At 33.9% G+C, this 27,926-nt stretch overlaps 1 protein-coding gene across 1 annotated transcript in view; it reads right to left on the minus strand.

The window, feature by feature from the left end:
- The window catches only part of NAALADL2 (N-acetylated alpha-linked acidic dipeptidase like 2), a 253,407-nt gene that overhangs the window by 95,971 nt on the left and 129,510 nt on the right, over positions 1-27,926 (minus strand). The window contains exons 6-9 of the mRNA XM_062005290.1: positions 24,259-24,402; positions 16,474-16,566; positions 13,619-13,824; positions 11,991-12,110 (exon numbers count right to left, since the gene is read on the minus strand). Coding sequence (XP_061861274.1) covers positions 11,991-12,110; positions 13,619-13,824; positions 16,474-16,566; positions 24,259-24,402 — 563 coding nt within the window. The remainder of the gene's footprint in view (positions 1-11,990; positions 12,111-13,618; positions 13,825-16,473; positions 16,567-24,258; positions 24,403-27,926) is intronic.

Below are 27,926 nucleotides of genomic sequence, written 5' to 3' on the forward strand. Positions count from 1 at the left end.
AAGACATAAATAGCAAGAGAATGTTCATCAGGATAATCATTCATAATCCAATATTCTGGTTTTCTATTTGCATGTTGACACTATAGAGAAACACTAATTATTATCACCCATTATACTAACCTTTGCCACTTTCTTGAACGGCACTGGATAACACCTATTTTGAAGTTTCAGTACTTCATTTTCTCTGAGAATATTATTTCTAAAGCTTTTGGAAGACTGTGATCAAAAATAGCAATGCAGATGAGTTCTCTCACTGTAAATTTCACTTCAAGTGCTTCATTTTAACACATTTGAGTGCAGTCTGATTGACTTATCAAAACACAGAAAAATAGGTTACAATTTGAGCCAATCATGCTGAACTAAAAGGAACTATGAAAAAAAAACCCAACCAACCTTTCTAATGTAGACTTCAATATAGAGATTAGAGATAAACAGTAGATAATGCACATTAAGGGGGTTAATGATTGCTATCTAAAAGCAGTAAAGAAACTTTCCTGTCAGGAATTATTTTCAACTTATTTGCAACATAGTATATACTAAAATTGAGTAAAAAAAAACAGCCCTCATGTTCATCTGCACAGCAAACCTGAAAGCAATTGAGCAATAGTACAAAATAATTTCTTAGCCAAGTCTCCCTTACTGGTATTTTGTCCCTTTCCTGCCTTCTGCCAGCCCTGAATCTTATGCTGCTTTCAGACCCAGAATTCATACCAATTTGGAACTACTATATTATCATCAATAGTAAATTATGCAAGCTATCCATTTGTTTTAAAATTAAATACTCTGATGGAGGAGACCCAAGATACCCTTAAAATGTTAATGTACAATGCAAAAGCAATGATCCAGAGGATGCTCTGGCTAATTAACAAGCTCTAGTCTCAGAACTTGAATAACAATACTGATGAAAACAGACAAAAATTTCACAGAATTCTAAGTTTGTTGGGCTTATGCTCCATAGCAAACAGAGGGAGGAAGAACAAAATATATCTGAGGAAAAATTCATAAAGACTTGAGTTCATAAAGTTTGAAGAGTTGTTGAGTTCTGTAGTGACAGGATGACCTCCAATCAATCACATTTTATCCCATTTTCACATTAATATGGATGCAGTAGTCCTCAAATAATTCCTCTCAGTATATATTAGTTTAAAAGAAATCAGAATAAGGATCAAAATATTTACACGAAAGCCTAAGGCAGAGTGTGTTCTTTGTGGACCATAAACAGATAGTCCCAATTGAAGGTCATGTATGAACTCTCCTCCATTCACAGTGTTACAGTACTCTTTTTAAAAGGTCATAGGCAGGCTGTAAGTTAAATGATGTAATACTTTTGCCTTCATTTACAACATTACTTACTATGAACAGTGCTGCACAAGAGTATAACACAAATCTGCATGGAAGAATGCTGCAGAGTATTTGTGCCTGCTTGGATGGGGAAGTACAGGATGTCAGAACAAAAAAAAATCATAGAAGAAATAATTATTTATTTACAACTTTATTTTCAAAGAAGAATCAAATACCAGAGCATCAAGCTCAGATGTCAGCAGGCCTACAACTACTTTGGTAACCTTAGAAGGTGCAGATGCTTCCCGAACAGAAGTAAGACTTCTCAGCACAGTTGGCAACAGTGAATTTTGCTGCCTTAATGATTCTTATTCACCCTTAGTGCTACAAAATTCAATTTGTGGTGTAAACCAAAAATGTAAAATAACAAGTGAGGATAAGCTCGTTAGGCTATGCCTCTGATTAAAACAAATAAACCTTCTATTAAGGGAGAAAACTACCTTCCTCCATGGACCAATGGAAGCACTGGCAAAGCGTTACCCTAACATTATCTCCTCAACCATTTGCCCTCTTCCTCTGTGCCTTAAGACAGCTTTATACCTTCCTTTGTCTCCAGGACAAATATCTCTCATTGCACAGCAACAGCAATGAAGTAGAGAAACACCGTGCAGACAAATCACTTATATGGACAAGTAGTGCGTTTGCATTCATGTAACCTGACTCTTTCAGATAATAATAATGCTATTATTCTGTTTCACTTTGGAAGAACTGGATTTTGAGACATGTAAAAAAAAATCAAAACAAAACAAGAAATAGAAAATGTATGTTCATATGCACCCTTCCACTACCTGACATGCAAAAACAGTTAAAAAACCAAAAAACAGGTGAGTATGCAGTGTTATGTGTATGGTGTCAAGAAAATGATCAAGAATGAACAACACATAGGAGAACTTACTATTACTTTCCTTGTAGGAAAAAAGGTGGTATGGATTTAAGCTGATTACCTAAAAACACAAGCTGTCTTATGCACTTGCCAGAATCACTGAACTGATCAGTTCTACACATAATAATTTTAAATGCCTGATAGAGAAACCTAATTGAGTTGCCCTGATATGATTTTTAAAATCACTTGTTTTGATTATCTGCCACTCAGAATCTCTATACCATTCTTCTCTCTTCTGAAAGAGATGCTATTACACTTGTTTTCACCATGTTCTTCCTCAGTTAAAATATATACCACCACACATCATCTACCTTATCTCACTTGTCTCAACTGTTCATGTGTAGAAGGAAGGACTAATTCAGCAGATAATCATAAAGTTAAACCCAGTCATTTAGGTATCCCATAAATAAAGTAAAAAGAAAGATGATTAGTATTGCAATTAATTTGAATAAAATGTAGATGATACTCATTTCAGTTTTTCTTCCCTTGAAACAAATGTATTTCTTTCATTACTCAAAAGATATGTAATGTCACCTATCTCTGATTAGCCGATATCCAAGACAGTTTTTGATGAGCACGATCAGATGCCTTCAGTAGCTCTGTCAACACAAACACAGCTCTTTCCATGGAGAATACAAGCTATAATTTTACATGCTGCAATATAAGACTCCGTCATTCTTAAAGGGAAATAAATCAAAAGTCAAAACCCAATTATTTTCTGTCTTATAACAGTATAAACCAGGAAAAAGATCTTTAAATCACTACAGTTACAGCACTTTATAGAAATACAACTGAAACTACAAATCTATCTCTGAAGCTCTTCTCCATTATCAGAACAGTGAGACTGAAAAAAAACACATAAATGCAAACACAAAGCCATTTTCCAGATATGTACAAGAGTTGTGAAACAAATGTCTAGAGACATATTTTTTTAAAAGATCTAAGAAGAATCAGAAGGAAAAGTAAGAGTTATGCATAGGTGAGAATTCTATAAATGTTACAAAAGCAGTTCTGATGAAGAGAGAAGACATTTGGATCAGATACACTGTTCTCAGCTTAATTAAGCTTAGTTTATTAAAATAGCTTTGATTCCAAGTTTGCTCTATAGTCACCTACTTCAGTTTCCAAAGCTGGAATAAAAACACTTTTTGCTCTGAAGACGTATTAAATCACTGAACAATGAATTAGGATACCATTTTTAACAGCAATACAAACATAAGTGAAATATATATACATATATTTTCTGGTTAGAATCTCTATGGAGTCACTTTGACTCTACATATACAAATTTTCATTATTTTAGCACACCGTAAAATATTAATTCAAGTAGAATGCACTTCCCTCATGTGGCGATTTCTGTCAAAACCAGGATTTGACAGAGATTGTACTTGAATTGATACTTCTCAGACAAGCATTTCAAACAGTGAATTTCAAACTAACTTTGAGGAAGAGGTATCAATTCTCTGAAGCTGATAGTTATTATATAAAGTGTATCATTTTCCTTTGTGCACAATGATAATTTTTGTCCAATACATAAAAGGTTGTTGGAAAAAAAGAGTAAAGATCATCAGAAGAAGAAAGAGGAAAGAAAGATTAATCTTCAAATGCAATGACTTCAATTAGATGAAAAAAAATATTCCAAATAGTACTGTGATAGAAGACAAGCACAGATCATCTGAGAAAGTTGTAGAGCCTTCTAGACTGGAAGCTGAAACACATCTGAGAGACTTATTTTTGCAATACGATGAGAAGTTGGATCAATTGATTGCTTGAAATCCTTACTGGTTTTGCTTCTGTATCATAAAAAGCACTTTACACATTCATTAGTATGTATGCTTTACCTAATCACACCTTGTGTTTAACATCTGTAAAACAAAATTCTCATTTCCTTTATATTAAAAAAACCCACAACAAAACAAGCAAACTATATGTTTATGTTTCATTTACAACAATGATCCACTAATTTACAGGGAGAAAAATATTTTCTGTGATTTTTTTTTCCCCAATTCCGCAGAGCCCCAAAGAAGTATCTTCTGCAATATAATTGGTTCCAAAGCACCCTGATTCTGAACATTCAGTTCCATTTTATCTGTGCAGGCAACTGTTTTTGCAAGCTTACCTGATGTTTTGCAAAAAAGATTTATGATACCTCTATGTTGTTTGGAGTTAATTAAATATTTTTAATGACAACTGCAAATAACTACTGGTACATGTTTTAAATTTAAATAAATGATCATTACAAAAAAAACCTTGATAAGCAGGCAATGAAATACACCACACAAGAGAAGCTTTTACAGGATAATCCATCTAAGATCAAATAAAATGTTTTGTAATTAGCACGAAGAACAGAAAAACACAATGCTAGTGTGGAGTTCACGTGCACTAGTTGGCAGATCACACTATCCCATACAACATTATATTCTCTTTTGTTCATAAGTTATTACCTGTTAGATTCCAGTTTTATCATTCCAGAGTTAAAATGACCTTAAAAAAATTTTCCTCTCATCCTAGTGCCAACTTGAGAGAATAAATCAACCTCAAATATTTTTGTGTTAATTTCTGTGTGTTGCTTAGTAGCCTGAGTACATTTCTACTGAAGTTCAAGCCCCTCTTTTTTTTTTACCGAAGTATTTTAAAAAATATACTTGACATTTGTCCATTTCATGAAAAACTTTACAGAATCATAGAATGGTAGGGGTTGGAAGGGACCTTTAGAGATCATCTCGTCCAACCCCACCCCGCAGAAGCAGGGTCACCTAGATCAGGTCGCATAGGAACATGTCCAGGAGGGTCTTGAAGACCTCCAAGGAAGGAGACTCCACAACTCCTCTGGGCAGCCTGCGCCAGGGCTCCCTCACACTCACAGTGAAATAGTTTTTTCTTATATTTAAATGGAACTTTTTGTATCCCAGCTTCATCCCATTACCCCTTGTCTTGTTGCTAGCTACAATAGAAAAAAGGGATGCCCCAAATTCATTAAAAGGTATTTGAATACTATTGACATTTCAGAACAGGTATTTATTAAATATCAGTGGCAGACAAAGTGGATTGACTAAGGATAATGTTTAAACATAGTTTTTGTCTCCAGATTACATCAACCAAACAATTCTAGCAAGCCAGAATGCAGTAAATCCCTTCCTTGATTGTCCCAGACAACTGTAACCTATGAAGCAGCAGAAAGACCATCTAAGTATCTTCTCTCACAAACTTAAGTTGTATATTAATCTTAATAATACTACTTTTTTTTCATCCTGACACAGATGCAACAATTTTCTAGGTGTGCTCAAAAGCCTAGGGAAAAAAAAATTCAATAACAATAGACTAGAACTTGTTCTGAAGCTTTCTAAAAATCTTTAAAACTAAAATTTAATTGACATCATTTGCATTATAGAGAAAAAGTCAAACATGTTAAAACTGAGGGGAAGGTATTTTCCAAAAGGTTTATTTTTTTTTTTTTTAAAGAGGATCCTCTTCTTTTAATGTCAAATTTCTTATCAAAGAAAAGTATACAGTAAGATATGTAATCAAGAAGAGGGAGATATGATACCAAGTTGAGAAGTTAGTATATTTCCTAAATGTTAGAAGGCGCTTGAAAGAAAGCCTAAGCACTAAAGTCTTAAAATAGATGGTTACAAACCAAGTTTTGAAATCTCCTTCAAGGCTTTGTCTAGAGACAAAGATTTGAACTGTGTGACCTTTTACCTGCCAAAAGAAAGCTTTTTACAGAAACTTCAAGAAAACTATTTCCTGCATTTTTTCCCTTCCTGACATCACAGATTATGAGCTGTAACATTTTTCCTTGTTAGATTCAGTGAAGTCACATTTTGTGTGTATTTAAAGACAATGGGTATTATGCTTCATTGACTCATTAAACAAAAATACATATAAACTACAATATTGATTTAAACATCATGAATAATTTGATTGGCTTGAAATTACCTTTGAAATTTCCTAGGAACTCAAATTTCCAGTTTTTGAAGTATCTTGATAGCCTCCATTCTAGCTCCCTTCAGCAGTTTTTCAATTTGTCAAGACAACACCACCAGAATATTTTGGTGGTGAATACATGAATAGAGCATGGACAATGGACAAACAGGGAACCCCAAGAGTATTTCAGGTTGATGGTTGTGATTATTCAAGCTGTAACAGCTTTACATGGACATGGAATGTTTTTGCCCACTTCTTCCACAATTCTGAGTCTCTATAAATCATTCTCTTTTTTTTCCCTGTATATTTTAGCCATCACAAACTTTTGGATCAAAAAAATTAATCAAAGGGTTTTATTAAGTTTTTGCCAACAAAGATGACTAAAGTTAAATTTTAACATTCCTTTCCCTCCAGCTCCTTGGATAATTGGCACTGACCTGCCATGTGTCTGCTGTGTTATTTTTGTTTTGGCTTTTTTTTTTCCTTTGCAAATTTGAGTATTTAACATACAACTATGCCTAAGAACACAGACAGAAATTCAATTAACAGGCTTAGAAGAATCAGGATTTTGTTTTCACAAATGTAACTGCTCCAACACTGAAGTTAAAGGGACTAGGAGCAATAAGTTGAAATTATGTAAAGTAATGTTTAGACAGAACCGAAGTCAACTCTTGTAATATTGTAGTCTGGATAAAGTCTTTGGAAAGAGAAAACAATCCCATTACATAGTACAGCTTAATACATTAGATAGTTTTAATTAGATTGGGCAATGGAAGTCTAGAACCAAAACTGATTCTATAGCAGGTAAGGAATTACTGAAATCTCCCATACTCCAGTATTACATTTAAAGATAATAAAATGTTCGTATTTCTTCAGCTTCATCTACAATGACTATCAAAATTGATATTTACATACAAAAACAAACAAACAAAAAAAAACTGTTGAAAAGATCCATCATATATGCTTTTTGCAAGAACTTAGGATCCTAACTTCAAAAAGATAGGGAAGGACACAGAAGCACAAAGATCGATTTACTAGAAACAAGGACTTTTGGTAAATCTCCAATATGATCACAACATAAAACCTAGTTCCATTGCATTCTTCTTCACTAACAAAATTTTTTCCCCAATAGAATTTTCCTAACACCAAAATGCATGATCATATTTCAATCATTAGCCACTGTCTGAATCAGTATTTACCTACTATAATTGTTTCATACAGAGGACGAGTGAAGAAATATGTAACAGTGGACAAAGTAACATTTTATTAAAACAAAAACACTGTTGGCACATGCAACTCCAAAATCAAATCTACCATTAAATGAAACTTTGCTTTTTGCACTGGAGAAGTAGCATTATGAATTTCACAGAGCTCATAATGAAGCATGATCTATATGAACAGGAACCTTTTAATGTAGTTATGAATTCCTGAAGCAGCATAAACTTCTGATTCTCAAGAGAATCTTGAGAATTCTTTTGGTTTTCAATACAAATATAAAAAGTAACACTAGCAAATCAGTTATAACACTAAAAGCAACAATATGTAAAGATTGAAAACTAATGGAGAAGCTATAATCTTCTGCTACACAGCATCCACAAGCAATTCAAGCAGAATTTTAATGTTTCTTTGTTCTTCACAATGTACTGATATATGAGGCTTGAACTAAACGCTGAAACTAAAACAAAACAAATGAGAAACACATAGAAGTTGCAAGAAAGAACCAATGCTGCAATAATCCAAGGGGTTTTTTTTAATATAAAGAATTAATAATAATAACAAGCCAGTTTATCCAGTATATATTCAGTCCTACTTCAAATAGAAAAAATAGTTTTCTGTTACTAATTCCACCTTTAAAAATACAGATGTTTTATGACTTTTACTCCATTAACAGAAAAAATATTGATCAGTAGCATGGAACAATACTTGGTACAGTCATTTTTAATGCTTAAGTCATTCTTCAAAAGCTTTAAATGGCTTTCGTTAGGAGAAAAGAGCAGCAAGTTTTCTTAGGTTCAGTGATAACAGCAGACTTGAAGTCTGATCAGCAGTTAAAAGAAAACAGCAATTAAATTATGTTTCTTAATAACTTTTTAACTTGTGAAATGTTAATTATAGAAAAATTCATTAATGGCCTTATTTAGATAGCATGAATGCCAGCAACAAACCTAACCAATTTACCAATGACACTCTGCCAAAAAATGGTGACTCACTAACTGAGCAAATTAATAATCGTTTTCTTACAAAATAATAGTAGGCAAAAATGTAACTTGGCAGCATTTGCCTCATGTTAATGTGGACATTAATTAGCATAGTTATATTAAAAAGATTTTAATTAAATATATCAAGGTCTCAGAATTGTTTGAATTCCTCTTTGCTTAATTAATCCAAATATTTAAATTAGATTCTTCATGTAATTTGGTGTTTCAACCAGAATCCCACTGATAGGCACATAAAATTATTATTTGCTGATTGCTTATGTAGCTCTCTTTTGAAACCTGTAACTAAAATAAAGATGTAATCCCTTTACATGAAACATCTTTAAGAAGTCATGGTCTCTGTTAATTAGCCTAGCACTTCTATTTTCTAACTCAGCACCAGATCTCACACAGCAGACAACTCGTCAGGTCTGTGATTTTTCTTTTTATTGCTAAGTCTAGAATGTTCATACAGACTACATTTCAGTTAATGTTCTTAGCTACTTTTTCCAATTGTTTACAGAAATTATGGAAAAAAAGTGTTTTGGAAGCTGCAGTGAAATTTTATTTTAGAAAAGCCATATACTTATATCATGGAAGTGACCACTGTTGTATGCCATTTCCCTGTCTTAGTTTGCCATTTCTCCACAGCTCTCTTTCAGCTATGGTCTTTGTAACATCTATGTGACTTTTACTCGACTTTTCCTTCACAGGACATACTACAGTTTAACATTGTTTTCCCTAGAATCATAGCACTTAACCTTTGTAGGGATTTTTGACAAGTATTAATTGTCCCTAGGAAAACATTCTTCCTCTGTTTTACTGAGATGGAACGCCTACAGTTTTAGCACATTGAGCATTAAACAAAATCCAACTCTGTCCTTTGGCAGATGGGGAGCAGATCTTAGTCTCCCCTTGATCAAAACTGTGTTGCAAGTGTTTCTTAGGAATAAATAATGCAGGCTGGCATCTTTTGTTGTGGTCTAAATTCAGAAGCACAAGTTTTACTATTAAATCAAAGATACATTGAATCCACGTATCTGTAAACTTTGGATAATTAAGTAAGAGTGACTATTTTATCTTTTCACTTTAAAACATTTATTTGTTAATTACAAGTTTCTATTTCACCTTCTTTTCTGTTCTAACAAACTGAATTTCAGAGAATAACTCTTACAAAATAAAATGACCCTTGTTTCTCACTGGACTTTGCAAGCACTTCTTTGCAATCTGCACATGTTAACAAGAATTTCATGTGAATGGACTCACAATTTCTTCAAGCTCAGATGAGCTTCAAAAGTCACATCTTGCCCCATGTGCACCATCATAATTTTGAGGTAATCTGTAATTACACTGACTTCTTGGCAAATGTTAGAAGTAATATCAATATTCTTTATAAGTAGATCAGTCTTTCAGAGAAAATCTTTTAGACACATGGCAAATTGTGAGTACCCATGGGGATAAATGAAGATATGTGCTGGGCTGTTCCATCACTGTCAATATGCTTGACATGAATTCAGAAATCTAGCCAGCATTTGGAAGCAATAACTCATACAAATCCTTTTAATGTCACAAACTATATGACAGTTGCATTAGTTATAAATAATATTACCCTAGAAAAAAACAACAACTATACAAATTATCTCACATGAAATTTGTCTGTTTAATTTTAAGTGGGGCTTCAGGGTAAACATGCAGAATGGATACAATTTCAATAGCAGAGCCTTAGCCACTAAAGAATCAGAGGTGAGATGAAGGGAGGTTACTGTTCAGAAAAAGAAACCCAAAAAAGGAATTCTAGCCATCTTTTACTGACTGTTATGCAATTAACCAGTGCAAGGCAGGACTTGAAAGAGAGACTATGTCCACACAACTGGATAGGATACAACTGCTATTACAACAAGAAGTACAAAATATTACATCACACCCAAATGTACCACAGAAATAAAGTGGAAGTAAAGAGATTTATTTTGCTTTGTCTCCAAAATAGGAGTATGACTGTAATACGCTAATACAGCTTTCATTAGAACAAAAGAAGAAAATCTTAGTAAACTGATAAACAGATAATAAAAAAAATGTCTGCTGTGCAGCTCAACAGTTTATAGTTTTCAGATCAATGCTATGGATCATATAGTGAAGTCAAAGAGACAAAATCAGATAAAAACAAAATAGTTCAAGGACATAATGTAATAAATGTATTCCTTTAAATGGCAAATACCTGCTTTCATGGAGATACTACTACAAACACCAATGGACAAGCAAAATGTTAGCAAATTCATTGAAACAATAATTTCTGAAAATACAGTAGCTAAAGCTGTATTATAAATAACTGTACTGTATTATGAATAGAATCACAGAATCATGGAATGGTAGGGGTTGGAAGGGACCTTTAGATATCATCTAGTCCAACCCCCCTGCAGAAGCAGGTTCACCCAGGAAGGAGACTTCCAAGGAAGGAGACTCCACAACCCCTCTGGGCAGCCTGTGCCAGGGCTCCCTCACCCTCACAGTAAAATAGTTTTTTCTTATGTTTAAGTGGAACTTTTTGTGTTCCAGCTTCATCCCATTACCCCTTGTCCTTTTACTGGCTACTATAGAAAAAAGGGATGTTCCAGCCTCCTGACACCCACCATTTAACTTCCAAAAAGAAAAGTTTATTTCCCTGAAATGATTCTGCATTTCCCACAATACCTACACAGAATAAACCAGATTGTTTCCATGATGAAAGTATCACCTAATCAATGGATAGAAATGGTTAAAACATTGTTAAGAAGCAATTTAACTGATACCATCTTACTAACTTAGTTGGACAATTGTCCAGTAAGATCAGTTTTGAAGTCCATTTAATTCAAGATGCCACTTTGAGCAGTGTTTAGTATCAAACGCTTCTGAGGAAAAGCAAAGAAACATTAGTATAACCTAATGAGTATTAGCTTGGCCATTTTATGCAGAAAAACACCTAAAAATCATACTTTACAAAAAGTAAACTCAGTTTTATGCATGCCACTTTAAACTGTTTCTATCGAGTACGTACCTCATAGTATTTTAAATTCATTTAAAATATTAATAAATTCCTCAGCCTCAGAAATGGTAATAAGGTTGTTAGTTTGAAGTCAATGTGCACTTACACCAGCATAACCACAGAATATTATGACTGCAGACTAGTTACAAAGGCACAGCTGAGCACTGAATCTGACATATTTTAGGCATTATTTATTATGCTAAGAGTAATACTCTTCCTGTGTGTCCCATTACCTCTGGTAATTATATAGGTTTAAATGCAAATAGGAAAAGTCTGGAAAGATCAGATTACAAAGAGAAAAATATGCTTTGTGCTAAGAATAAAAACCACATTACTTGAATGCTGACAAAAGGTGAAAAAGCTTATACTGCACACAACTATGGCAAGACTTGGAATAATGAGCTGTTGAAATAAGTCATCCTTTCCAACCTCTCAGGACACCTTGTAATATTTGAGATGAAATTTAACCTTCTTACTTAGTAAAAAAAGTTCACGTGTATGTCTGAGGTTAAAATGCTTTAACAAAACAATCTCCAACTAAAGTTATCTAAAACCAACTGGCATCAAGAGAGTTAACAAACTAATTTCATAAATCACATGTGAAAGAAAATATTTTATTTCTAACCTCAGCTGCCAGTTGCTGAAGAGAAGGGGATGCAACAGGGTGTAAAGTTGAGTTGCCTCTGACTGGATTATGGAGGCTAATGTAAGCCACAACATTTCTTTGAAGAACTCTCTTGAGATCCTACAACACAAGCAGATCAATGGTTATCGCTATGCATCACTATAATTAAGACTTGTTTTGTTCTTTCAGGTCCTTCTAAGAAAAAACTGCACCCTATATTTTTGCCCTCTGTGATTCTCTAAGTATTACTTAACTATTGCTTCTTACAATATGCTGTTAGGAACTTCAAAGGATATCTCTGTGTTATTTCTCTATATAGCAGAAGTTATAATTCCATTTCACACGTCATCTCAAGAAAAAGCAAACAGGCCTGGGAGGAATTAAAAATGACTACACTTGTAAGGCCCAAAATGAAAACGTTACATATTTTGAAGCAATGTGATGGCCTTTTGAACTTAAGCCTGACAGAAGACAAATTTCAAAAGCAATCTTTATCAACAGTTGAATGTTCTCAAGTGTTTAGAGACCAAATTCAGATTTGAATTGTGCAACTTTCCCAGTGTTTTCATTTTATTATTTTTTAGACTACAAAAATAGCATGTACAAACTGTTTCAATTATTATCTCTTTTTTAAAAAGATCCCCTTTGCCTTCTCAGTAATGAGTTGCTCTTTGCACGAAGTGGCTCTTTATATTGAACAGAAGGGGTGTAACGCAATTACATCTGATGTAAAGCTGACTTGAAGTGGAACTAAACAAATTTTGCTTCGAGCCTGGATCTTTTCAATTTGATTTTTTCACCCTCTCTTGTTTTTGAAGAATAATCATGTTGGAAGTATGAAACTTCAATGAGTGCTAGCCTCTTCTCACGCATGATAAAAAGCAATTAACTCTTCATTTTATCTACTGTTTTCATTCGGCAGCCATGAACCTCTCTGCTAGCTATTTCTTTAATTTATCCACTGCTATCATATATGATCAGCAACACTCTAATGAGGTATTTTCTTTCAGTAAGCTGATTTATATTCTGTTGAAAGTAAGAACTCAAGGAATTCTGTTGAAAGTAAGAACTCCATGTAAGACTGTATCTAACTCCTTAGCACAAAAACGTGAGAAATGAATCAGCACTAGCCACGAAAACACTGAAATGTTCATGTAACTGAAATAAAACCATAGGACAATATTCTTTATGAACTGTGCTTTTCATTCAGTTCTCCCATGCTAAGGCCATCAATTAAAAATTAGCAATTGCTGAACCCCTAAGAAAGAGAAAAACGTATTCCTGGGCATAGATGCTTTTTGAGGTTTTACACCCTTCACCAAACTCTGGCAATGCTCTCTATTACAGTCTCTCTGCTGAATTAAGAAGGGGAATCATCTTACAAAGGTGTTGTGCATGTAACCTTCACAGCTATGGAAATAACTTGCCATCTCTATCACACATGCTCTGTTCCACAGGAAATGCCTTTATAGAAGTTTTCACTGCATTTGCTATGGAGTACATGAATGTACACGCACAGACGTCACCAGACCAATGAACCATCATTGTTATGTGGTAAATGCATATTGTTTTCACGCTTTTAACAAAAGTAACTATCATTGTAATGGGTCTTTCTAAATTTATTTTACCTCCGCCCATTCATATGAACCAATATTCCCAAATGATGTTCCTCCCCATGAGCAGAAAACAATGGTCCGGTCGGGTCTCCAGCCTTTCTTAACCTTCAACATCAAGGCCTGTATAAATGCTGTGATGATAGCAGTGCTACTGGCCCATTCTTGTCCACCAAGAGTATTCAAACCATTGTGATGACTCCCAATGATCACGTATCTGTCTGAAATGTGAAACAAACAGACAAAAGAATCTTATTTCTTCTGAATATTTAAATTAAAAGTATATCTAGAAATTAAGAGGAAATATATTAGTAGACTGTAATGTCATTAATACAATGCTGGCAACAACAAATTATATGATCATGTGCCGATCATACAACATAAATACAGAAAACATGAATGCTACTTTAAAATAAACTCTTAAATAAATACATGTATATATCTTGCTAATTTAACTCCTATGCCCTTGTCTTCATTGTTTGCTTATTACTCTCCCTTCTTATAAAGTTGATATATACCATTTTTTTTTACAGATAGGACTTTGACATACAGATAAAGTAATAAAGTTCCATGGTCACGTTAGAGCGTTACCAAAACACACAAATGAAGCAGCACGAAACTCTATTTTCAATACATGTTAGGGTCTATAGAAGAAAACAAAAGGTGTGGTAGTACAATGAGAAACATAGAAAAAACACACAAAGTATTAGTACTCCCTCACCTGGAAGACTGTGTTCAGTGCTCACCACCCTATCTCAAAAAAGACATTGCAGAAACAGCAGTTGAGAAGTTGGTAACCAGAATGGTTATATATCAGAACTTAGACTTCCATGTAAGGAGACATTGAAAAGACCTGAACTGCAGGCTTAGAGAGGAGACATGACAGAGGAATAGAGATAATGAATGATAGAACGGTAAGTCAGACCTAGTAACCTTGATAATATTAGAAGAAAGTATTTTATAAAATGAAAAGCAAGAAGTTTCAACCTGAAACAAAGAATATGCCTGTGCTTATCCAGAAAAAAAAACCCAACAATTCTCTTATTTTCAAAGAAATTAAATGAAATTTTTATCCAATAACATCCAATTTATAATCCAAATTTCTAACTCACAAGTGTAAATATCCTTATTTTGTTCCAAAAGGATATTGTAGCATGAAATAAAATGAACAACTAGTGTGACTGATGTGTGTCAAGAAACCTAAGCAGAGTTATGCTGAATGACTGATTAAACTATTAGACTTCTGTGTGAGATGAATTCACAACGGTGGCTTCTTTGAAGGATTGCTTACTGGTTCTGTTCTGATATTTAGCAACACCTCTTTCTGGCCCACAACTAGACTTCTAAAGGTGTTCTTTGCATATTTCAGGATAATGATAGACAACAGAATAGTTGCCAAATGATATCAGATATACAACAATCTCTCAGTGTCATTTGGGTTTGAAACAGTGCAAAAAGTTTTGGTTTTCTTTCTTTATCCATGGAGATTCATTCTTCACCATTGTCAGTATATTGGAATGTAGCAACACACAGGTGGTAAAATGCCCACATTTTCATTTTATAAAATTAAGTACTTCATCCTCAATGGGTTTTTTTCAGTGACAATTTTAACCGATTCTTTGATTATAAACCCATTCTGTATGGATAAAAATTTTTAACTGGAATTTTACAAGTTTTGGTCAGCAAAATACATGGCAATGCTCTTTTATGAAGAACAAAAAATATTTTGCAAACAGGGGGCCTCTTATGCACCTATAAGAATATTTTCAATCAGCTACTTGGAGGGTGCATACGTATGTAAACAAAAATTTCTTTCTAAAAGCAGGTATGCAAAATGTAAATCTAAGTGTACATAATTCAACTAACAAAATGCAATCTAAACCACATAATTTTTGACTTGTAGGTTGCATTATGAGATGTTTAATTATAGGTTGCACTAACAGTGAAAAATCATAGGATTTTCAGCTCACTTAACGTTAGGGATTGGGAAAAGAATTGAATGGCCTTATGGGCCTCTAGGTTGGTAGAGGAAGTGCCCCTAAAACAGAGGGATCAGACATGAGATTATGATCCCTGTATCATAATATCCGTTCCAGGCTTTGAACAGCATAAACAGAAGGGAGTGTAAAATAGTATAGGAAATTTTGATGGAGAAGAAAGTTACAAGCAGCAACCTACTGTAGGAGATGCCAGCTGACTGAACAGGAGTAAAACATAACAGCTGGTGTCTCCTTTGAAATTCTTCATCCTTGTATATCTCTCCCTCCTAAGCAGAGGCAATACCTTGAAGGAAGTAACTATCAGAAAAGCACAGGAGAAAGGATAGTCATGCTTACAGATGCAGCAGCTGTCCTTTCTTACAACCACTTCTTGAAGCATGTAGAGAAAGATAACATGGTAAGAAAAAAGAGAAAGAAAGGACTAAAGAGAGAAATAAAAATACCCATCAGATACTTTTGAAAGAGGTAAAATGGGACAGTGTTCAGGGTAACGTTCAGGGTAGTGATGGGCTGCACAACAAGGACTTATGATTAAAGAAGACTAACTTTATACCATCTTCTCTTATTATATATCTCATTTTTAACCATGTCCAACACAGCTACAAAATCAGTGTTATGTCTTTCAGGTTTTAAAAAGCTACCAACTATCACATTCCCTCTGTTCCTAAATCTTTTAATACTTTAGTTAGGTTTTAGATGCTCACTGTTACTCCCCAGATTACATGTAATCGAATCACAAAATGACTACAACAAAGGCTCTCTCCCTTCTCTGTATTACTGCATTATCTGGCAAAATAGAATCTGATTCCAGGTATGACTCTCAGCTATCATGTAACAAATAATCAATATAAATGATAAAGGACTACTTACCAGGATATACAGTTCCTTTTAAATATCCAATAACATTAGAAACTGTCTTGTAAGTTGTGACAGACTGAATACTCAGACTGATTATTTTTTTTCCTGTTAAAAGACAAAAGGAAAAAAAAAAAGGAAAAGAAAAAGTTAAACTTGTTTATCCAGCCAAGAAATCTGCGTCCAAATATATAAATTTTACACACATACACACAAAGTAGAAACAAAAAAAGAGAAGATATTGAAGAGGAAACAGAGATTTAAACATGAAATATTACATTATTTTCCTAGTCCCAATTTCACAGTGGGGTTCAAAACTAGAATCACAAAAGATATCTCTACTCCTTGACTTCAAAGACCATTCCATTCACCCCATAAATGCTGCCACAATGTGACAGGGGGAAAAAAAAATAGAGAGTAGGATTTACATAATTTCATGATAATGAAACCTGTCTTAATCTTTATAGGTTTTTCTCACCTAATCCTTTGCCCAGGTAAATCTTTCAATAACACTCACAAAATGATACTTGGTTTATATTACACTATTCTACTGGAGAATCCCTCACCCGCACTAAATCAGATGAAATAAGTTAGACCACTGCTTTACTATCACAAAGGCCAGCATAGCTTTTGGTGATCTACCTTGAATTCAAGCCAACAGAAGACAGTTTTCGTTGGCTTAGCTTGTATTAGCTGAGGAAATAGTGTAAATATAAAGACAGAAAAATTCCAGTGCTACGATATAAAGAATTTGCCAGTTGAGACTGTAGCATAGGATAAAGCTGAAGAAAAGCAAATGCCTGACTTACAGCTTTAAAAAAAATTAGCTATCCTTTCTTAAGAAGTACTGTTATTCCCTCTGTACCCTAGGTGGGACACACTAACCATATTAGGTCCTACAGTTTGCGGCAATGAAAAAAATCCAATTAACTGCAGGGAGCCGCTGATACCTTTAAAATGTTCTGTTTGCATTATAATAGACTGTATTAATATTCATTTTATCTGAAAGGTCATTTCTGTCTGAGAGAAGTGAAAATGTCTTAATCTCCTCTAACTTAAATGCTAGCAATTGTTTGACAATAACCACAGAGTCATCCTAGACCTTCAGGAAGGTTTTCTTATATCCAGAGTCCTGTACCAACCCCATGGTAGACCTGTCTTTAAAGGAGTCACTGGGCCAGAATTTTTTCAATGTGCATGTCCCAACTGCCACAGACCAAAACTGAAATATTCCATGGATCATTTTGCTATCTATCTCTCAGGCTATTATCTTCCCACAGATGTAATTCTGAACAGGTTGTTTCCTGAGTTTGTTTCCAAGATGTTCAGAATAAGAAGGTGGTGAGTTTACTGCAACATCTAAAATAAAAACAATACATCTCTACAATATTGTTCTTCAAGGTTCATTTGCTAGTACTTCATGTGGTAAATTTACTTGAAAGCTCTCCTAAAATAAAATACAATATATTTTCATTCAATAGTTTTCATTGATATTTGAAAAAGCAAAGCAATTGCTAGGATCTTTCTTGCTTTGTAAAAAATGTAGTAGCAATATTTATTCTACTTTTTACTCAGACAAAACTTCCTCTGTTATCAATAGATGTGTCCACTATGTGACAACTCTGTTTTCGCTACAATAGTAAAGAAAATACAAGTCAAGCACAGTTACTTAAAAGTAAACCACACCATACTATTTTGAAATAATATCATCACAGCAAGTTAATGTTTTCATCTATTATGTTTATGTTGGGGTTTTAGTTGTAATTAACTTTGCCCTTCTGATTTACTGTAAGGTTTATTAACTCATTAATGATGAATTACATCTGTTCCATACATCTCCAGATACTATTCTAAAATTTTAAAAAAATCATTAAAAAATATATCCAAAGGATTCCCAGCACTGTTCTGTCACCTATGCTCTTTTTTTTTTTTGCCTTTGAAAACAATGTGAAAACAGCTCATGGCATCCATGTTGATTAAGTAGTTTAAATTTAATCTATACTAAGCAAGTTACCTCTTGCTGCTGTTTCTCAGCTACAAGTATTCTAGAGCCAATTTATTCTGCTTAAAAAAGATTTTTCAAGCCAAAACTGATTTCCTTTCCTTTTCTAACCCTGTAACATCTATGACATTACATCTAAGATTTATGCTTCTTTAGGCCTCATTTCAGACAAAAAGAAGATAAATACTTTTGAAGACAACTGACTGAACTGTTTTGCCTTAATCAACATCAGCTATCCAGTCTTCAACTGTTAATAAAGAAACTGAAAATTAACTTCTAGCAATACATATATTCCAGAATCAGATATTTGAGTTAAAAGCCATGTAACACAGTAGTTAAAAGCCATGTAACACAGTAGTCAGCTTAAAGTGACTTGGGCTTAAAGGCTTAGTACACCAGATGAAAAGGCTGAAAGTACTCTCTGGAGTATACAGCAGAAGTGAAGTTTAATCCCCTTTAAACAGTTCTGACAACAGATCTCTCTTCCTAATGCTGTACTTTAAAGATCTTGACAACTTTCTTTTCTGTATTCTCTGGAAAAGTATAAGAAGACTTTAACTTAATATTATTTGGGGTACACTTTGAGTTTGTGTTAATCAGAAGCTAGTTCTGAAACAAGAAAAGTATTTATTGTCAATACTTTTTACCGTTCTATTATTTCTTGACTTGAAATCTGTAAACTGTCTCATGACAAATGACTACCTTATCCCCTTTCACAATTATCTAGTTATTTTTAGAAATGTATGGTTATTTTCCCCTTTTTTGATTGACAATTTTAGACTTCAGATGAGGAAAAAAACTACTACTTGAAGCCTGTGAAGTCAGGGTTTTTTTCTTTCTTTCTTTTTAATCTTATCTGAAGCTTAGACCAACACAGATAAATGTAAGTTTAAGCCTGATTTTCAAACTTAATGGTTAAATTCTTGAATCCTGATTATACTAAACACCTACAGTCAGGCAGTTTTCTGAGCTTTCTTTTGAGTATTCGATTTTAAAAAGTATCATTAGGGTCTTAGGCCTGAAAACTGAACTAATTTGACAAGATTTTTGAAGAAAAGCTTTTGAAAATAAGAGGTCTAAAATAAAGTCCTTTAAGAAGGCTCTAAACTGGGATGGGCTTAATGTAATACAGAATAAATGTGTCACACTCAATATCAAAGATAGATTTGAATTTTGAGAAGGCTTCATATTGTGTAGTTGAATTTCATAATCTCATATTATTCTGAGAGATTCTTTATCTGCTTTACAGTAATCAAAACCAAAGCATCACACAGAAATATAATATCACAGAACAGAATTCTGAAAATATATCTTGATCAGTTAGACCTCTGGTAGAAAAGCTCTTGAGGCTTCAGTTATGAGTAGGGAGAAGATATCTAAAAGATTCTTCACATTGATCATGCATATTTCTAGTCATAAAATTCTATTTAAAAAGAGAACAGAATTTAAAGGAATGACAAAACCCTTCCCCAAGAGTATTAGTATAACACTTTTAAGTTTTCACATACAGTATGTCTGCATTACATCTGACTTCCTTATTTAACATGTGTTTCTTTGAAATGCCAGGAGGCAATATCTGTGGAACATCATTATATCCCTAGTGTTATGTGCAATGAATTCAAATTTGGCAGATACAGTAACATGCACTGCCACACAATATGCTGACATCTTTCTCTATTTGTTTCCCTGGATTTATGTTTAGTATAGTGCAAATGGATAGAAATTATGGGATTGTTTGCATATTGATTTCATACTGTACGATGGCATGGCCAGAGTTTACATGGTGGTTTTTCTTTGCTCTGACAGGTAGCAAGCTACGAAGGAGAAACACATCTGTAACAACATCACAAGGCTATAGCCTAACAGGAGTATATCTATATGCTTCATCTTGTCATGCCCTTCCTCTGACTGAAGATAGGCATGATAAATCACTAGTGCAGTACTTGGCAGAACTTTGACTTGGAAGATGATAATAGGATATGGAAACTAAAGGACTCTTCCAATTATTCTTTTTTTATCCAGTTCTATTATTAACACAGTGTTTGATATCATTCAAGTTACTTGAACTACTCATGCTTTGGTTTTACTCTTTTACAAGTTAATTTATGAAAAATGAAACCTACTTCACAGCAAAAGGCATTAAGAGATCATAAGAAATATGATCTTCTTTGTGTATGTTAAATATACTGATGTTTTCTGAACTGATACATCCTCAGTGGTGTTGGTTGATCCAGAGAGAGAGAAATAGGGTTGGATTTAAACATCAGTCAGCTAAAGAAACTTAGAAGCCTTTAAGTGAGATCGATGGATGAATTCTTGCATTATACTTTCTGTACTTTGAGTTAGACTGCTCAGGCATACTAGGTCAGATCAACTGGCTTTCTAGCCCTCATCTCCAAAAATGACCAACATACCCATAAAGAAGAACAGAAGAATAGGAAGAACATATAGTGATTCTTCCTAAGTTATTAATGCATCCTCCAGTGATTTGAAAGTTACTTAGTCACAGGGGAAGCTTTATTAATAGCCATTTATGAGCAATCTGAACAGCTCTCATTACAAATCCCTGTCTTCACTGGTGACTACCTCCATCTTTTCACCATTAAAAATAATTCTTATTTTACTTATTGTTTCCGACAATTTGAAACAGCTGCTCAACCATGTGAATACATTTCCTCATACACCATGTTGCATTGTTTCTCCTAAATTCTAGAGGTGATCTCAGTTGAGAATCTTTCAGAAAACATCCCCTTGATGTTTACAAGTCTGGAAATTCAAATTCCTCAGGGTTTCATTCATCCTCTGAAAAATATGGTACTTTTTTCCTTATAGATCATACGACAATGAAAGCTATTTAATCATGCAAGCTGATGTCTGAAATCCTCAGGTCTGCTCTTCTGCCACAGACAACTGCAGATTGATCACTAGTGAAATCCTAGATCTTTCAAGTCTTATAAGTATAAAACCCGACATTTAAAGCTTAAGAGAAAAATTACAGATATATTTCTAGTGCTTTTAACTACCAGAGTTCCAAGCTACTAGGCTTTTCATTTGTCATCAAAGTATATGCTTATTAGTGATGAAAAACATTTTGTCAATTTCTATTAGACAAATTTACTTTAAATACTTCAGAGATTCATTGAAAAGGGATGATTTGCACCAACTGGCAGGTAATTTAACAAATAACAACAAAAGTTTACTGCAACACAGCAGGACTTTCTTCATTTATGTTTATAGGAGTGCTTTGGTTTTACAGCAATCTTCACAATGTTCTAGCAAATATCCTAGCAATATTCAGTAAAAAGAGAAAGCTTCAGAAATCTACAGCTTCTCTATAAAACTTCACACTTAAATTCCTTCTAATTGCCCATTTTTGGGAAAAAGTTCATGGGAGCACATAATTTCAGATTAATGAGGATTAAAAACGATGCACTATACTAAACAAAAAGCAAATCTAATTACTAACTTCAACTAACACAAAACTAATAACTAACTTCAATTACCACTATTCGCTTTGTAAGTTCTAAGCATTCAATATATCTCAGATGTTTCTCTCCATATCCTCCCACTCTCTCTGTCACATTATGTCTCTTGAAAACTGCAAGGCTAAGGGAAAAAAGAGGCAATGTGAGAAAACTATATATAAATGTTTAATCATTACTGATGAATCTGCTGTTCAGCTTTTTGAAACATACTGATGAGAATGATGATCATTTTATTCTAACAAATTTTAAGCCAACCAATCATCTGAATTGCTCATTCACCTCTTTTGACAGATAAATGATGAGTTCTACGTCAGAAGTGAAGTCTCTCTCTCAAACTTCTTAAAATCAAAAGTAAGACTGCAAATTCAGCCTTTGCTGTTCTCATATGTATTGCTCTGTTCAGCATTCTCTCTTTAGCTATTATTATTATTATTAAACAGTTATACAAGAGTTCTTATCATGAGACCAGTCTTTTATCTCTTCCATTAAGGCTGCTGCTGAACACTTCAGTATGCCATATGCTCCAGTACATCTATAGTTTCATCATTATTTCAAGACAAAATATATCATGATGCACTATAGAATTATGCAAGGCTTCTTATTATAGACCCTACTTGATCAATACATTAAAGAGGTTTTTTTTAAGCCCCCCATGGATTACTGTGGTTCAGAAGCTTTACATGACATCAGACACAAGCTGTTGTTTTTACCCAGAGCAAGCTGGACACAGATTGTTCCTCACTAAACTGCTAGCTTGGAATATTGGTGCCAGAAATTTTCTGCCATATAGAATTCTTCCCTTGCCAGGGATATGAAAAAGCCATGCCATACCTGTCACTGAAAAAGTAGAATAAGCTACCCTTTAGCTGATTCTGTCCTGCAGCCCCTATACAAAGTTGTTTGAGAAACAGACACAGTGCAGCCTTTTATCTTTCTAAATTGAGTGTCATTTGCCAGCTTCAATTCATGCTTTCCTTCAGGCACTTCAGCTATGGAAAATTCCTACAATATGGGCTAGTTTCACACATGCTACCTGGAATTGTTAAGTACTTGTTCCTTCCAAAATGACCTTTTCCCATTTATATAGTCCCATTTATAGAGCTGTGGGGAAGATCAGTTAATCTTTTAAATATCTAGTCAGCCATGCATGGAGAGTAAGAGTCCTGCTTAACCACAACAGCTTAAGTCATGAAGCATGAGGTCTTTCTTCCTTTCTTTTTAATATGTATAACTACAAAAGCTAACCTAAGTCATAAAATTAATCAACCTTTTTTATGACTTGTTGTATCGTATTCCTATTCCACAATAACTTTTTGAAAGCAATAAACAAGTGATAGAGCACATACATGACAATACAATAGTTACCCTTAAAATCTGCTTTTACTATTGTCATCAAAGTTTTTAGCACAGGATAGAAGGGATAATTTAATTTGCCTTCCCCCTTCAAGACTAAATCAATTAGTTTATAACACGATGTACCATTTTTTTTGCTTTTTTTTTTTCTGGTGAAAGAAAGAGTGTACAAAATAAAAATCAGACAGAATTACTGTTTAAGCACTCATCTCATCTGGAACGTTAGCTGGAAGGTGTTGCTTCCTTTGTTGAAACACTGTGCATTATATTTGCATAAATGTATTCTAAATTTTTTTACCCACTCCAGTAATAGTTCAAGTAATAATCTGTATGTCTTTCCTAATGGCTTTCCTCCTGAAGAGATACTCAGAATGCATTCTTTCATTACATCTAGCTCTACTCAAAGTATTTTGTTCTTATCATGACCATTTTACTGGTGAAATTTGGAGGAAACTGTGCCTGAAGGTTCAGACAAAATACATTGTTTACTCTACAGTAGATACAAATTAAGGAACACAGAAAGACATAGCAGAGTTTAGAATTATGGTAGTATTATGCCAGTGGCAGAAAAAAGACAAAGAGTAACTTTAATACAGTTACTGGTGGCTTTATTCTTAGCAGTACAAGGCATAAAAAACCAGACTGCAGCACCAACAAAATCTCCTTAGTGAAGTTTTCAGGTTAATGTCAGATGTGATGTTTTTATGTCAATATTAAGAACTAGATCTCAATGCCTTATATTGAATATATATATATATATCTAAAATTTATTTATTTAAACAAAACAGTCATCTAGCATATTTTGGGAGTATAATTTTTAACTTAATCATAGTGTCTTCTAGAAAGCAGCTAAGCAAGACATACTCATCAACCTCTTAGTTGTATACAGTTATAGAAAATGAAATTGAGGTCTGAAGAACATTTCACAGATGGAAGAAAATATAATTTTAAAAGCATTACCTGTAGATGTCAGTCGGAGGGGTATACACCTATCTTTTTGGACAGTATCTCCAGGTAATGAAATGAGTTTTTTGGCAAGCACTGCAGAAATTGGTTGTACTAACAGTGTTGTCAGGTTTAGTTGATTTTGTCTGTAGCTTCCATCTAAAACAACAGAAAGAGAACAGCAACTAAGTAAATGAAAAGTAGAAGGTTTCTCTTCTGCATAAACCAAACAAAAAACTGCAAACATCTACAATACAGCTTAAAACAATTGATTTGAGTACGTAGCCATTATTTTGTACTTATATCACTGAAATAAATACATACATGCATAAACAAATCCCTTCAGGAACGTGTACTGCAAACTGCCATGTCTGTATCATAGTATTTGGGGAATAGTTCCACAGACAAAAAAATGACAGCGAGTCTAAGCAAATATGTGACTGTACATGACTTAAATACAACAAATTTAATTGGTGAGTAGTTGAAGGAATTATTAAAAAATATAATTACTGATCAGCAATAAATTTAAAATTGAAGTAAAGACTGAACAGATCATTACAGTGAATAGCAGACAGTTAAACAGTCTGAAATCATGCCTAAGTGGCTGCATAGAACGACGTTACTACTGATAAAGCTGTTTGTTTTGCTAGGGATGCCAAAAATGTTTAAAATCTACAGAAGTTGTGCTACTTAGCACTAAAACTGTTTAAGGAGCAAACTATCACACAAACAAGCTTTTGTGAGAACTCTGACAAGCACATCACAGAGAAGGCATGCTGATGATACACTGGCAACTTGATGAGACGTGCTTCTTTTGCATATACCAACAGGCCTGAAAATTTTAATGTACGTTTCACTCCTTTAAAGAATAAAATGTGATTCTCTCATTGACTCAAAATGGGTTCAATGCAACCAGGGTGACTATATTTTACAAATTAAAAGGTGTTTCTCTGAAGGAAGCTGAAGAAGGTCTGGAATGAGAGTGTAGTAAACAGACACGCTTGTCAAGTGGAGGAAGGTACAGATCAGAAGGCTTTAGAATACTTAATTTAATTAAGAGGCAACAGCACAAATCTCACAGTATCAGATGATTCATATCTGCATATTTTAAAATCTCATTGTAAATGAAAAAAAAGCAAGTTTCCATACTCATGACTGTCTAATGTTTAAAAATGGGAAGGTTTCCAATAATGACATATTTTGGGAGACCAACTGATAGAACTGGGAAAAAAGGTTGACTCTGTACAAGAAAATGCTCTGAAGTGCTTCAGGACAAAATGATCATCTGTTTTTCTGAACTATTTCAATTGGCTTAATAAAGGTATCACTGGAAATCAAGAACACATTTCTGCATGAAAAGCCCACCATGGAAAAGGGAAGAACACTTATAGGACAGGACATAAAACATTTCTAGAACAGCCTAACAATTGTTCACCTTTTAAATACTCATGGGCTTGGTACTGTTCCAACTGCGCAACAGTGTGGCGCAACTTCATAAGAAAACAAATATATCAAAGGAATTCTGCAAGATTCTTGCTTGCTTTTTCCCTGCCAGATGACAAGCTCCTGAGGACATTGTACTTTCATGATCTGTGAGAACAATCAATGCTTTGAGAACAATTTAAATTTGAGATTATGCTTGTAATGAAATTTAGTTTTATAGCATGAAAATCTTCCAAGAAACAGAATTCCTTCCTCTGTCCAAGTCTAACATTCTAACCATGCCACAACTGATTTAAGAGACTCTAGAGGAACACAAGAATAAGTTAATTTTAGGAGCACAGAGACAATCTTTAGAAAGTTTCTGCACAGAAAGGGAGGACTACATTTCTATCTTTCCTGCAACTGTGTTTTGTGTTTCCTTTTTCAATGCAAGAACAAACCTTAAGCATTAGCTTCCACACTGCTTGTTCTGGGATACGCATCTGTAAACTAGTTTTTCACGGTGTTCTATCACTTAACTTACAGCTAAACATAACATATCCCAAGATTTCTGAAAACTTTTCACTGAGAAAATTTACAGTAATATTTATCATATTCAACTCAGTTTTGGGCTAAAGCATTATTTTACCATCATTACGATAACTTCTGTCAAGGCTGAAAAATCAGAGCACATAAAACAGAAGAGAGTTTGTCACAATGTCATAGTTAACAAAATAATATCACTTTACCCACAACTGCTCCACTGTTATGCAATTAGGCTTTTACTTATTTTTCCCTAAAAAGTTTATGCTATAAAAATCAACTTTCTGTTCATTTTTTACTTAAATTCCAAGTTCAGAGAAAGATTGGATAGAATACTGTAATTCATCATTAACTATTTATTAAAATCAACCTCTGGCAGGATCAAAAAGTTAATAAATAAAACTGTCTAAAACTTTTACTGATAAAATTCATTAAAATAATTGCTTCTATGACCTGAAACACTATTTTAATGATGTCCCCTCCAAAATATCGAAAAACGTAAGTCTGACTGAACACTGAACCATAAATTGCACAGACCCCCATCTTTGACTTTCTGCTGCATTAATAATAGAGTAGTATTAGTTTTGAAATATCTGAAGTGAATGGCTCATTAATTTTTCACCTTAAGCTTAATAGAAATTTGACAAACAGTTTTATGTTGAGAAAAGACACTCCAAGCAAGATTCCAAACAGCACACAATGAGAATAAATTAGAGCATAAAACCCAGAATGACTCTTATATGTCAGTTTGGTCACATAAGATGGTTCAGCCATTCAACTGCCAGAAGTGAACAGTTAGTTCAATGTATTTATGTAAAAGAGGTGTTCTTCTATTTACATAGTCCCAGCATTGCTTCTGCCCTGCCCTTTGCCCACACTTGATCATGACAAAACCAAAAATGTTCAGACTGTCACATCACAGACATTTACAACATTTGCACTTTGAACAGCTTCCTTCCCAGTTTTGCTGATATATCCAACGGCTGTTACATTTCCATTAATTCACATGAAGCTAGTCACAATCACTTCTTACACTTCCCTGCAAAATCAGTGCCTCTAGTTTTCCTGACTTGCATCTAAACACACGTCCAGCCTGAAAGGAACTATGTGGTGCCTACTACAGGGAGACTCCATCACCTTTTATGCAAGGATGCAAAACTGTGTATAGTGTCTTTAAACAGGTTCCTGTTGTCCTCAAAAATAAAACTAGAAATTCTATAGCTGATAAGAAAATATACCTCTTGAAACCACCGTCATTTTTTCCCCTCCCTCTGAAGGATATGTGGTTAACCAATAAGAAAGAGGGAAAAATCGTTACTCCCTTGTCTTTTAGTGCAAATCACACATGTCTTAATGCCAACTTACTGTACTAAAAAAATACTGTCAGCCTTGTTTCATTGTAAGACAAATAGAATAAAAAGTAGCACATTTATTTTGTAAAAGCAAAACTAGTTTGACATGCTGATACAAACACATCTCGTTAATCTCCTTGTTCTCTTCTGAAAATATTTACTAAAATGACAAGAATTAAAAAAAAATCAAACAAAAAAAATCACTATATTCTCAGCATTTTGAATCCTCCTTTCCACTTAGCCTGTAATAGTAGTTAATCATTAAAATGACACAGAAGTGGCCAAAATAGAGCAAAACTACATAATACTTCTACACCAATTGACATGGAAGTAATTATTTCCTTTTTGACGTATCCTACAACTATG

Source organism: Colius striatus, chromosome 12, assembly GCF_028858725.1.
Source record: "Colius striatus isolate bColStr4 chromosome 12, bColStr4.1.hap1, whole genome shotgun sequence".
Taxonomy (NCBI): Eukaryota; Metazoa; Chordata; class Aves; order Coliiformes; family Coliidae; genus Colius; species Colius striatus.